This window comes from Pongo abelii, chromosome 15 (genome assembly GCF_028885655.2).
Source record: "Pongo abelii isolate AG06213 chromosome 15, NHGRI_mPonAbe1-v2.0_pri, whole genome shotgun sequence".
Taxonomy (NCBI): Eukaryota; Metazoa; Chordata; class Mammalia; order Primates; family Hominidae; genus Pongo; species Pongo abelii.
Genome location: NC_072000.2, coordinates 98,539,083 through 98,551,671, shown reverse-complemented (window position 1 = coordinate 98,551,671; position 12,589 = coordinate 98,539,083). Strand labels below are relative to the sequence as shown.

At 43.1% G+C, this 12,589-nt stretch overlaps 1 protein-coding gene and 1 long non-coding RNA gene across 8 annotated transcripts in view; one reads left to right on the top strand and one right to left on the bottom strand.

Moving 5' to 3' along the window:
• PPP4R4 (protein phosphatase 4 regulatory subunit 4) overlaps positions 1–5,426 on the bottom strand; it is a 107,242-nt gene extending 101,816 nt beyond the window's left edge. For 5 of the 7 annotated variants that reach the window (XR_008513196.2, XM_063715722.1, XM_063715724.1 and 2 more), the window contains exons 1-2: positions 5,134–5,410; positions 3,588–3,661 (exon numbers count right to left, since the gene is read on the bottom strand). Coding sequence is in view for 6 of the 7 variants with exons in the window: in XM_063715722.1 (XP_063571792.1) it covers positions 3,588–3,661; positions 5,134–5,250 (191 nt within the window). In the remaining variant the exon portion in view is untranslated. Of the gene's footprint in view, positions 1–3,587; positions 3,662–5,133 lie in introns of all 7 variants that reach the window. The other 2 variants (XM_002825063.6, XM_024232000.3) reach the window with 1 other exon arrangement.
• Positions 5,427–5,739: 313 nt separating this feature from the next.
• On the top strand, positions 5,740–12,168 carry LOC129049970 (uncharacterized). Its single transcript, XR_008513446.2, has 3 exons — positions 5,740–6,857; positions 11,499–11,639; positions 11,803–12,168. It is a non-coding gene; the product is annotated as an uncharacterized LOC129049970 (long non-coding RNA).
• The last annotated feature ends 421 nt before the right edge of the window (positions 12,169–12,589 follow it).

The window sequence follows — 12,589 nt, the reverse complement described above, 5'->3', positions numbered from 1 at the left end:
TGGGATCCATGTGGTTTAAGCAGTTAGGGAAGACTTTATGAAAGATGTAAGATTACAGCTGGATCCTAGAGATGGTGTATGTTGGATGGGGATATATTGAAAGAGTACTCCAGGATGAGGAAAAGCAAAAGTTAAGGATAAACACAATGAAACTGAGTAACAGCGAAAAGGCCAGCATGACTGAATCAAAAAGTGAAGAATTAAGTGGAAACAGCCCAATATCCATCAACTGATGAATGGCTAAACAAAAGCACTATATCCATACAGTAGAATACCACACTGCAATAAAAAGGAATAAACTACTGATACCTGCTACAACATGGGTGAACCTTGAACACATTATGCTAAGTGAAAGAAGTCAATCACAAAAGGCCATATACTGTATGATTCCATGTTTAGGAATGTCCAGAATAGGCAAATCCACAGATACAGAAAGCAGAATAGTGGTTCCCAAAGGCTGAGAGGGTTGGTATTGAGGAGTAATAGCTAATAGTACAAGGTTTCTTTTGGGGGTGATGAAAATGTTCTAAAATTGATTGCAGTGATGGTGGCACAATTCTGTGAATATACTAAAACTCACCTAACTATACAGTTTAAATGGGTGAACTACAAGGACTATGAATTATATCTCAATAAAGCCATTTTTAAAAGTGAGGGACTGGTGGGACATCACACTGCACAACTAAGATAGAGTCACCTATGGAGTATTCTGAATGCCAGCCTTCAGGGTCTACACTTTATCTGGTAGGCAATCAGAAATATACAAGTAAAGATTTACCTAATGAAAGCACAGTATACATACTTAGGATTCTTCTATAATAAAATCACTCACATGTTTTAAGTACATTCCAAAAATATATGCAAAATCACAAAGAAGAGAAAGAACAGGAAAAAGATATGATATGATTTTGACTAAGACACAAGCTGTGACTATTAGGAAAGTTGTTTTGCTTCAGTGCTAAATGCCACAGATGGGTATATCAGTATCGTACGTATGCAAAACCACAAATTCATCTGTGTCAAATCTTTGAAGACTGTAATATTCTAAACTTAATTGTGAAAATGTCATTAATAACTGATGTGTCATATTTCGGGGTAAGACAATGAACAGTATAATTTGTTTTTTATCGATGCAGTACTCTATATATAAAATGCTTTTTTCAGATACTGGATTCAATCTAAATGCTATCAGAAACTCCACTAATATAAAGCATTGCTTACTGATGCTTACACATCTGACTTTGAATTCTAATTTAACATAATACTCCAAAATAGTTTCAATGCACAAAATAAAAGAACTAAAGAAACAAACCTGACACATAAAAGCAGAGAGAAAATATATATGTAACATGTTATATATTATACATTTATATAATATTCAATGCAGAGGAAAAGGTAAAGTGCTCAAAAATAAACCTGAAAATCACTGACACTGACAGATGGAAAAAAGGACTCAGCAAAGTACAAACTAAAAAAAAAAGGAATAAATTACATCTACAATAGCAGGCTCAAAACATGAGAGAAGATGAGAAGGCCTAAACAGAGGCAAAGTTCAGAACATCTCTATGAAACAATCCTGTCCCCTCCCTTGAATCCCAGGGAAGAAAGACCCTTTCAGGCATTCTTGGCATCATCCCTCCCAAAGCTGGACTAAGGTGAAATCCCACGGTCCCCCAGGAGGTGGTAAGATGGTAGGGATACAAAAGAAGAACTCAGTTGGAGAACCCATACACAACCAAACCAGTGTTCCCCTTGTGAGTCACCTTGCAAAACTCCTTCAAGGTAGGTGAGCCACAAGAAACTAAAGGAGATATTGAATCTCTTTTAAAATTCTCTTGTCTAAGAATGAGAGGGCCCATCTGTCTCTTTAAGGGCTTTGTAAATTCCAGAACTGAGCGAAACTTATGTTGAGTCTGAGAAATACAGACAACTCAGACAACCTGGTTTGCTAACAAACAATAAAAGCAAAATAGAAAACAAATAAGCTTTCCTAAAAAAGAAGCTTTATCACTGATATCTAGAATACGGTGTCTTCTATCACAAGTAAATAGAGCAAGACTCTCCATTTCCTAATTCTAAGCCAGTGTTTATACTAAAGAAAAGAATTCAGTAGGAATAAACAGGAGTTTATTTCAAATCATTAACTGTTGTATATTAAAACACATTCATCCACACTTTCATCAATTTTCTACCTACTTTGAGTAAAAGAACTGTGGGAAAAGGCAAATGTTGACAACTATTGTTCACCATAATAAACATGTTAATTATTAAGGAATAAGGTATTCCAAATATAACACAATAAAATATGAAAATGGGTTAAAAGTTGGATTATTCTCTAAGTAAACACCCAAAACACATACCGTTGAATTCAAACATAAATAGAAGTTTTATTTGAAGTAAATAGGTAGAAATGATGAGAGCATGCTACCACAGATACCCCAAAGAGGGGGAAAAATAACATCAACATAAAGCTAAGATGCAGAAACATTTCTAAATGATACAATTATCAGAAGGAATGGTCTACATGGTAAATATGCTGATATTCTGACTAAAGTTACAACAGAAACTCATGATGCCACTTTTAGTAGGCTAAAAAAGTAATTAAGAAAATTGAAGACCTGGAGAGGGAATTTTTTTTTTTTACAGGATCATTCAATGAATAACATGGGACTGGAAACATGATCTGAAAACAAGAAAGGAGAACAAGAAACTTGCCAGTACCTGAAACTGGCACTGAACTAAGGAAACACGGATGACAAATATCCTAGGAGGTAAATTACATCAGTTTTCAAAACCTGATTCTGGAAAAAAAGAGTGACTAATTTACGAAAAGGGAAAAATATGTTGTGTAAGCTAATGAAAATTTTAAATATACACAAAATGCTATAGGAAATTTGTTTCTAAAGAATTTTAATCAACTAATTAAAACATCATTAATGTTCACTGTATTAGTTTTTAAGATGCTCAATCTACAAGACAATGTTTTAAATAGTTCAGAAAAATCTTGTAAATATTTGCAGTAACCATTTGCCTTAAGCAATTCTGTAGAGCCTGTGAGATGGTTTGAAATTTAAATGACAGTAGGCTCAATTAAGTTTCTAAAACCCCTCAGACAAAATCATAAAGCTTGCATAGCAAAAGTAATACAAACAGGATATCCTGAACAGCAAAATGAACTACCATATTTGTGGATTTTTTTCCATATAGCAGATCCCATATAATGTTCCTACTCTACAATGAACTTAAATCTAATCACTGTATACTCAAGTCTCATCTAAACTTACTGAATCTTACGTGAGACAAACCAAAGCCAGAAAAGAAAAAAAGGATGAGGTTCAACTCAAACCATCTGCTCTTGCTCCTCCAAGCAACATTCTATAAATTAGGTATTTCATTTAAATTCTCAAATTCATAAGTCCATAGCCAAATCTAATTTATAATATAGTTAAGTACTATGCACACAAAAGTACTCTGTTCAAGTGGCTAAGTAAATCGGAACATAACGGGAACATACATTTTAGAAAGCATTCATCTCTGCTGCCACAGGGAAAAAAAAAGAGCAATTTCACAGAAAGACTAGGAAATACCTGAGCAGATAAACAGCCCTTTCAATATCACTGAGGTCTTCATCGACTGTCAATCTTTCTATTTCTTCCGGTGTCTGTCAAGGGTAAAATGCACATTTATGCACCACAAACATTGGTTCAGTCTTGCCCCCCAACCTCCCAGTGACCCTCTATGAGGATAAACGAGTGAAAAAGTTTCACAATTAAGCATTAACAATGAAAACTAATCAAGGAGCTGAGGATACCAGGCGACATCAATCACGGAGGTCACTAACTGGGTGGTCGAGTTTGGGGAGGGGGCTGTTTTTTTGTGTTTTTATCCTTCTAGCTCCTGGATTGCAGCTTGAAAATCACATCGTGGCTTCAGAACCTTGGCTGAAATCCATTTCATACGCATGTTATAAAACGAATACACACACTTTTTATCTCTAATACCTCAAGGCTATTTCTCCAGCATTTTCCACCCCAAGAAATGCTAAAAGGGGGATGGATGAAGACTGCAGCCGAGTAGGCATGAAAAGGACAAGATCTGGAGTGGGGGAGGGAAGGAAATAAACTCCGGGGCTGGAAGAAAACCAGAGATTTGAGATATTGCGGCAGGTGGGAGTGAGAGGAGCTAAAGCAGCTAATTAAGCAATGGCCAGGGGAAAGGGGTCCGGTCCGTAAACTAGATTTGCTGGCGCTAAAGGTTGGAGCCGCCGGGAGGAAGATGACTCTGCGGGGTGGGAGAGCCAGTAGGGGTGGGGGGAGCAAGCTGAAGGTTGACTCCCTCAAGGGGATTGGGGAGCAGGGTCCCAGCTAGAGTGCTGGAAGGGTTGGGAGGAAAGGATGCGCGGTGACTCAGGATGACGGCAAAGGGTCGCGAGGGCTTGTAGACGGGGACCAGGACGACACTGAGAAAGAGTGCTGGCTGGGAAGCGAGGGGAGGCCGGGCTGCCTCGAGGGCAGAAGGACTCGAGCTTGATCTGACTTGGTGGGCTGGGGGTGAGGGGATGGGACGCCGGGTGGTGTCTCCGGGAGAGGTGGGGGGAGGAGTCGGGAATGTGTGTACCGAGGGGTGGGCCTGGGGCCAGAACCCGGACGGCGTCAGCGGACCAGAGGTTGGGGAGCCCAGGAGAGGACCGGGGAGAAGTGGGCTGCGGCCTCGAGGGGCAGCTCCCTTGGGGATGGGGGGGCGGAAGGAAGGGGGTCCGCGACCGAGGACGCTGGGGCTGCCCCGAGGGCTGGGGCTCGGCCGTTCCTGGGGGTGGGCCGGGGGGATTTGGACGCCTCAGGAAGGGCAAGGGCCGCGGGGCTGGCGCCGGTCCGGGGCTGGGGCAGGGACCCGTCCCTTGGGGATGGGGGTCCAGACTAGAGAGGACCGGGTCCGCTCTGAGGAAGGGTCCGGGAGGGAACTGGCTTAGGGCGACACGGCAAGAGGGGCTGGAGGAGGAGGGGCCGGCCCGACTGAGAGGGTCCCGGCGGCCCGGAGGAGGGGAGGGTGGTGGGGTGGGGCGGAGATCAGCGCGGGGCCGCGCGGGGCAGGCGGTCGGACGCCGTGAGAGCAGGTCCTCTCCCAGGGGCGCACCTTGAGGCTCCGGCGGACCGGCCTCTCGATGATGGTGAGCTCCTGCAGGTCCTCCATGTAACCGAACAGGCTGTTCTGACTGAAATCCATCGCGGCGGCGGGCGGCGGCGGATGCATGGACCGCCGGGCACTCTCGCCGCCCGGGCCGGAGCGGCCCCGGGATGCCGGACGCCCTCAGCCCTGCGGCCGCCCACCAGCAGGACTTTGTCCCGCTCTTGGCCGCTGGAGCCGAGCGTGAGGCTGCCGGGCGGCGGGAGCAAGAGCACGGCCCGGCGAGGGGGCGGGGCGGGCCCGGCGAGGGGGCGGGGCGAGGCTCGCGGGCGGGCGGCGGGGGCGGGGCCAGGGGCGGGGGCCCGCCACCTTTCCCGCCTCGGCCCCGCCCCCTCCCGGGCGCCGCGCGCGAGAGGCCGGACGCAACTGCCGCGCAGCGACGCGGCGGCCCCGCCACCCCTCTGCGCTCGCTCCTAGCCGTCCTCCTAAACCCCCGTCCGCCCCCAACCAAGGGTGCCCCACCCCAAGGCGCGTGCGCAGAGCCTTTTGCCTCCCGCAGCCGGCTGAGGCGGGGGCTGGGGGCGGGGGGCGGGGGCTAGGGGGCGGGGAGGCTGAGCCAATGAGAGCGGAAGCAGAGGAGAGGGAGCTGGCTGGGCTGCGGCTGCACCTGCTGACTTAACTGTCCAGTTATTCCCAGGACCGCCCACCCCAGCTGGTGGGCCGCGAAACCAGAGACCCCCCCTAGCACAACTCCAGCCCTGAGGGGAGCGCTGAGTGCCCAAAATAAGCAGTTAGGACGCGGGGTGCCCGGCTGACGGGGGAGGGGGCTGTGGGAATACAGCCCTGGAGGGGCTGGCTTTTGGTCAAGGGCAGCATTCGGAAAAGGCCTCCCAAAGAAGAGTCACTTAAACAGAATCTTAGCGACCGATAAGGCTTTCCCAAGAGAAATAATAAAAGCAGGCCGGTCTGGGGTTGAAGCCTGGGTGTGTTTGGTCGTGTTTGAGAAGTGCCGTCGAAGTAGAGCTGGGGCTCGGGCACCGAGGGCATGGCGAGGTGGGTGGAAGGAAGAGGACCTAGGTCCTTGGTGAAGAAAAGCCCAGCTCTGGACAGCCACGCTGAGTCCCTTGCACTTGGTTCTGTTAAGAATGGGACGAGATGGAAGGGGGATTGGGGCGATTTTTTTGGACCTCGGGGACAAGTTCGTACTGTTCAGCTCGTCAGTCAGCAAGGCTCTTTTCTTTTTTGTTTTTATTTTTCACTCGTTCCTTCTCCACACCCATTCTTCTACCCGCCATATGCATCCTCTCCTCTATTAAGGTATGTCCCAGTTCATGCACCATATACAGCCTCAAATGATACATGGTTTGTGTCTGTTTTTAACATACATGAACGGCATTGTGATGAGAACTCATTCTGTTCCTTGTTTTTCTCTCAGTGTCTTAGAGATCTATCCATGTGACACTATACAACAAGAGTTCATTAATAATGACTAATAATAGTATTTGATTTGTGTGTCTATCATATTCTACTTATCAATTCCTCAAATAACGGACATCTAGGTCGCCAGCAGTTCCTTGCTACCACAGACCATGCTGGAATGGGTGTTAGACGTGTCTCTTACAGAACATAAGAAATTGAGTCGCTGGGTCATGAAGTCCACAGTGTTTGGTTTCACTCTGTCATGTTGCCCTCCCGATGGCTTTGCCTTTCACACCCACCAATGGCACATGAAGGTAAGAAGGTACCCGTTTCCCATTTTGTATGCTAACATTTGGTATTATTCGATGTCCTAATTTATGTCAATCTGAAATCAGTAAAGTAGTATCACATTGTAATTTCGATTTGTATTTCTTTGTTTGGTGGTGTTAACCATTTTTCCGTATACTTAAGAACCATCGAGATTGTTTTCCTTCTGTGAATTATCTATTTACATCCTTTACCTATTTTCTGCTGGATTTTATTATTATTTTTTCTGAATGAATTGAAGCAATTGAGTTTCTTATATGTTCTAAATATTAATCTTTTGTCAGTTTTAGAAAAACACTGCAAATATTTCTCTCAATCTTTCATGCATCCTGTTTGCTTGGTCTTTGCTATGCTGCAATGGAGGAGAAATCCTTAATTTTCATTTAGCCTAATGCATCAAATTTTAGCCTTGTGGAGTGTGGTCTTGGGGTCTTGTTTAAGAATCTTTTCCCACCTGTTAGTCGCAAAATATTCTCCTACATTTTCCCCTATTTGGCTTCATACTTTTACCTGTCACAGGTCTTAATCCATCTGGGGTTCACCTTGCATACAGTTTGAGCAGGAATACAGTATTATTAACTCTATTTAGTGAGCCAGTTTTCCCAGCAGCACCCACCAAACAATCCATCTTTTCCCCTCAGATGCATGATGGCATCTGTAGCGTATGCCAAGTCCCTAGAGACACACACGTCTGTCTCTGAGCTCTTGTGGCTATTCTATTGATCTAGATCTGTTCCTGTACTAGTGCTGTGCTGATTTTATTGCTGTGGCTTAATTATACATCCTAAGATCTGGTAGAGTGAATCTCCCACTCTTGGCTCTTTTGTTTTTCAATTTTGCCTTTGAAATTCAAAGCAAAATGGTCAGTAATGATGCCCACAGCTAAAATTCAGGTTTTCTAATCCCTACTTTACTAAGGAGAAGTGAAGGGAAGTAGAAGAGGACAGAAACATAGGATAAGGATGGAAAAGAGGCAAACACATGAGGAGGTGGTTTTCTTAAGCAAGTATTTTACAGCCTCCCCTTTCTGTCAATTTCTGAAATTCTCTGCCTTTTGATTTGTAAATGATACAAAATATTACCTGTCAACTTTACCCTGTTCCAGCTAAAAAGTATTGTCTCACATTTGGATTTTGTAACAGTATCATCTAAAACTGGAGGGCATTCTTAATGAACAATTGATTGAATATACAGATACAGCTTTAATGTTGGCCCTTCCAGGGCAGGAGGGTGATGAAGGGAAAATGTTCAATTTGATGACTGGAATTTGTAACTGCTCTAATTACCACTCTGTGGTGGAAGTAGCCTGCTCAGCCTGGCTGCCGGGAAACCTGAGTCCCTGTCCTGGCTCTGCCAGTGACATGTGGCAGAATGACTCTTGGATCTCTGTTTTCCTTATCTGAACTGCTTTCATGCATGTTGTCTCAACGTGCCCTCAAATCATCCCCGTGGAATGCAGAAAAGCTGCATCACTATTCTAATTATACAAATAATGAAATTGAGGCTCAGAGAATTTATGTGACTTAGTCATGAACACACAGCTAACGGAAACTAGATTTATCCACTTTGTTTATTCATTTAAAAATAGCATGGTAGGCTGGGCGCAGTGTCTCACGCCTGTAATCTCAACACTTTAGGAGGCTGAGGCAAGTGGATTGCTTGAGCTCAGGAGTTCGAGACCAGCCTGGGCAACATGGTGAAACCCTGTCTACAAAAAATACAAAAATTAGCCGAGCGTGGTAGCACACACCTGTAGTCACAGCTACTAGGGAGGCTGAGGTGGGAGGATCGCTTGAGCCCAGGGGCTCAAGACCAGCCCTGGCAACATAACGTCTCTACAAAAAATAACAAAATTAGCTAGGTATGGTGGTGCACACCTGTAGTCACAGCTACTTGGGAGGCTGAGGCAGGAGGATCACTGGAGCCCAGGAGGTCAAGATTGCATCACTACACTTTTGCCTGAGTGACAGAATGAGACCCTGTCAAAAAATAAAATTGAAAAAAAAGATAGCATGGTGCTAACTAAGACTTCGAAGCTCAGGTACTTGGGGTTGAGTCAAACTCTGCTGCTTCCTATCCTCAGCAAAGTATTTCACCTCTCTGTTCCTCACTTCACTCATCTCTAAGCTAGGAATAATAGTAGCACTTAGTACAAAGTAGCAATAGTAGCACTTAGTACAAAGTGTTGTGAAAATTAAATGAGATAATATGCATACAATGCTTAGAAACATTCTTGGCACAAGTGTTTGTTGTTACTATTATTATTGTCACCAGACCAGTGTCCCTCTGAACCCAGGTTCAGAACAGAGTCAAGAAGTTGTGCTGAATCAATTGATTATAATGGGAAGCAAAATAATGTTTCCCCAAAGATGTCCACATCCTAATTCCCTGAACATATGGGCATGTTACCTTACATGGCCTAAAGGATTTTGATGCAACTAATTTAAGGATATTGAAGTAGGGAGATTATCCTGGTTTACCTCCACAGGCTCAATGTAATCACAAGGGACCTTCTACGTGAAAAAGGGAAGCAGAAGTTCAGTGTCAGAGTGATGCCATGCAAGGATGCAACGAGCCACTTTTTTCTTTTTTTTTGAGATAGAATCTCACTCCACCCTTGACCTTCCAGGTTCAAGTGATCCTCCTGCCTCAGCCTCCTGAGTAACTAGGACTACAGCTGTGTGCCAGCTAATTTTTGTTGTTGTTGTTGTTGTTGTTGGAACGAGATCTCACCATGTTGCCCAGGCTGATCTGGAACTCCTGGACTCAAGAACAACCTCAGCCTCCCAAAGTGCTGGGATTACAGGCGTGAGCCACCACACCTGGCTGACTGCTGGCTTTCAATATGAAATGGGGCCATAAGCCAGCACCCTATAGAACCTGGAAAAAAAAAAAAAAAAACTTTAAAATTCTCCCTAGGAATGCAGCTCTACTGACATCTTGACTTTAGCCCAGTGAAAACTATTTCAGACTTCTAGCTTCCATAACTGTAAGATAATAAATTTATGTTGTTTTAAGCTGCTAGGTTGGTGGTAATTAGTTATAGCAGCCATAGGAAACTAATACAATTATATCATACACAAAAAAAAACAATTTTAGGTGAATAAAAAGCTGAAATATGAAAGGCAAATCTTTCAAACTTTTGGAAGAAAATATAGGAGAATCATTTTATGACATCTGAATAGGGAAAATTTTCTTAAAACAAAAGCATAAGCCATAAAATAAAAGACTGATAAATCTAACTACTTTAACTCCAGCCTGGATGACAGAGTCAGACTCTATCTCAAAAAAAGAAAAAACTCTAACTACTTTAAAATTAAGAACTTGTATTTATCAAAAAATACCACAAAGACCATGACAAGACAAACTATAAACTGGGAAAACATATTTACAACCAATTAATCATAGAAGAATTACTGTCCAGAATCAAGAACTTCAAAAAAATCAGAAGACAACTAAATAGAAAAATGGGCAAAATTTATAAACAGGCAGTCATTTTACAGAAGAATCACCAATATGAAAAGGAGCTCAATCTCAATAATCCTTAATTAAGAATAATTAACATAACCTTAATAATAATTAAGCTCAACCCTCGCTAATAAAAGTGGAAAGGCAAATTTACACACCCATCAAACAGGCAAAATTTTAAACATCTGATCACATCAAATGTTTTGCAAATGTGAAGAGGCAGACTTACATACTGCTTGTGGGTGTTAACTGGTGCAACCACTTTGGAAAATAATTCGGCATTAACTTGTAAAACACTAGAGAAACTCTTGCACATTTGCACAAAGAGCTATGCACAAGAAATTTCATAGCAGTACATATTGCAATAGTAAAGGCCTGAAAACAACTCAAACATTTATGGACATTGAAATGCTTTCACTAATTGCATTTTACTCAATCAATGGAAAACTATCAGTGAAAATATACCACAACTACATAATTCAGTGAAGACAAATCGCAGAAACATGTTGAACAAATGCAAATTGCCGAAGTTTATCTACATATGACACCACTGACACAATATTCTAAAACAATAATATATAATATCTATACTTGGTTAAAATGACCAAAAAAAGAAGAGGAATGGTAAACACAAAATGCAACCTATTGTTTAGCTCTAGGACTAAGACGTGATCAGGGAGGGACACACAGAGGGCATAGGTAATGTGTTACCTTTTGAATTGGTGTAACATGAGTGTTTATTTTATTGTTATGCTTAAAATATCCATATATATTACATATAATTTTTTATGCATGAAATAATATTTTATAATTTTTTAGATCAGGGCAATTAAATGTTTTCCAGTTATAGTTTAGCCACTTCATTTATCCATTCATTCATTCATTCAAAAATATTTCAAGGATTATTGCTATATTATAGGCATTGTTTTAGGTGTAGGCCTTACTATCAGGTAGCATACATCCTAGTGAGAACAATGAAAATCAATCTAATCCAATAAGCATACAATTAAATATATCATTACAAACTATGATAATTGCTATGGAAAAAATACAGGTAGTTAGACTGATGGAGGAGCACCACCCCACCTACCTTTGCGTAAGTGAGAAATAAACCTTCTTTGTGTTAAGCCACTGAGAGGCCATGCTTTCTGTTTCTGCAGCATTGGCTATATATCCTGCCTAATAAAGATTGCAGGCCACAGAGTGACAACAGGGACCAGGTGGGAAATGATCATAGCTTGGACTAGAGTCATTACTATAGAGATGGAGAGATGTGAACACATTCAAGAGAAGTTTTACAGGTAACTGGGATGGATTAGATGGGTAGGTGGGGGGACGGTGCGTGGAGGTCAGGGAGGCAGAGGCAGTGAAGATGACTTCCAAGTTTTTGGCTTGTGGAGCTGGATAGATGGAAATATCAGCCACCCAGTGCTCATTCTGTGCTTTCATTAATGTCTTGAGTAGATGGCATTTGCGGACAACTGCCCCAGAGCTCCATCTGCAGCTCCAAGTGGACGTCACAAAGTCTGCTCCCAAGTCAGTGCCTGTTCTCTGCCGTTCTCTTCAGCTTGGATCTTAAGTGAACTAGACAAGACTCCTAGTCAGCCATACTCATTGGAATCTACCCAGCACCTGATACAATGGTTAGCACATAGTAAAGGCTCTGTTAATGTTTATTGAGAAAGTGAGAAGAGTAAGAGGGAGGAGGCAGGGAGCAATAAACTGGAATATTAGGAGGCCATCTACCACCCTGGTCCAAGCCACCATTATTTCTCACCTGGATCAAGGGTGCCTCTGCTTCTGCCTTTCCTCTTCTAAAGTTGTCCCCAACATAGCCAATGTGAACCTATTAACACAAAAGTCAGACCTAGTCACCATAAGCTTGAAACCAGGGTTTCTTAACCTTGACACCACAGACACTGTGGGCCTGGTAATTGCTGGGGAGGGGAGGAAAATGCTGTCCTATGCATTGAAAGGTATCCTCTACCCACTTAGTGTCATACTGCTCCTCCACCCTCTTTCCCACCGCTGTGATGATGAAAAATGTTTCTAGAGATTGCCAAATGTCCCCTGGAGACAAAATTCCTCCTTCCCACCCCAAACCCTGCAATTCTCTCCATCTCATGTGCAGAATGTCCTTCCAAGTGCCCTCACCCTATGATCTCATGTCCTCCTATTTCTCCTTCACCCATTCTGCTCCCTTCATGAGCACTGGCTGTCTTGCTATTCTTCCAACACTCAAGGTATGATC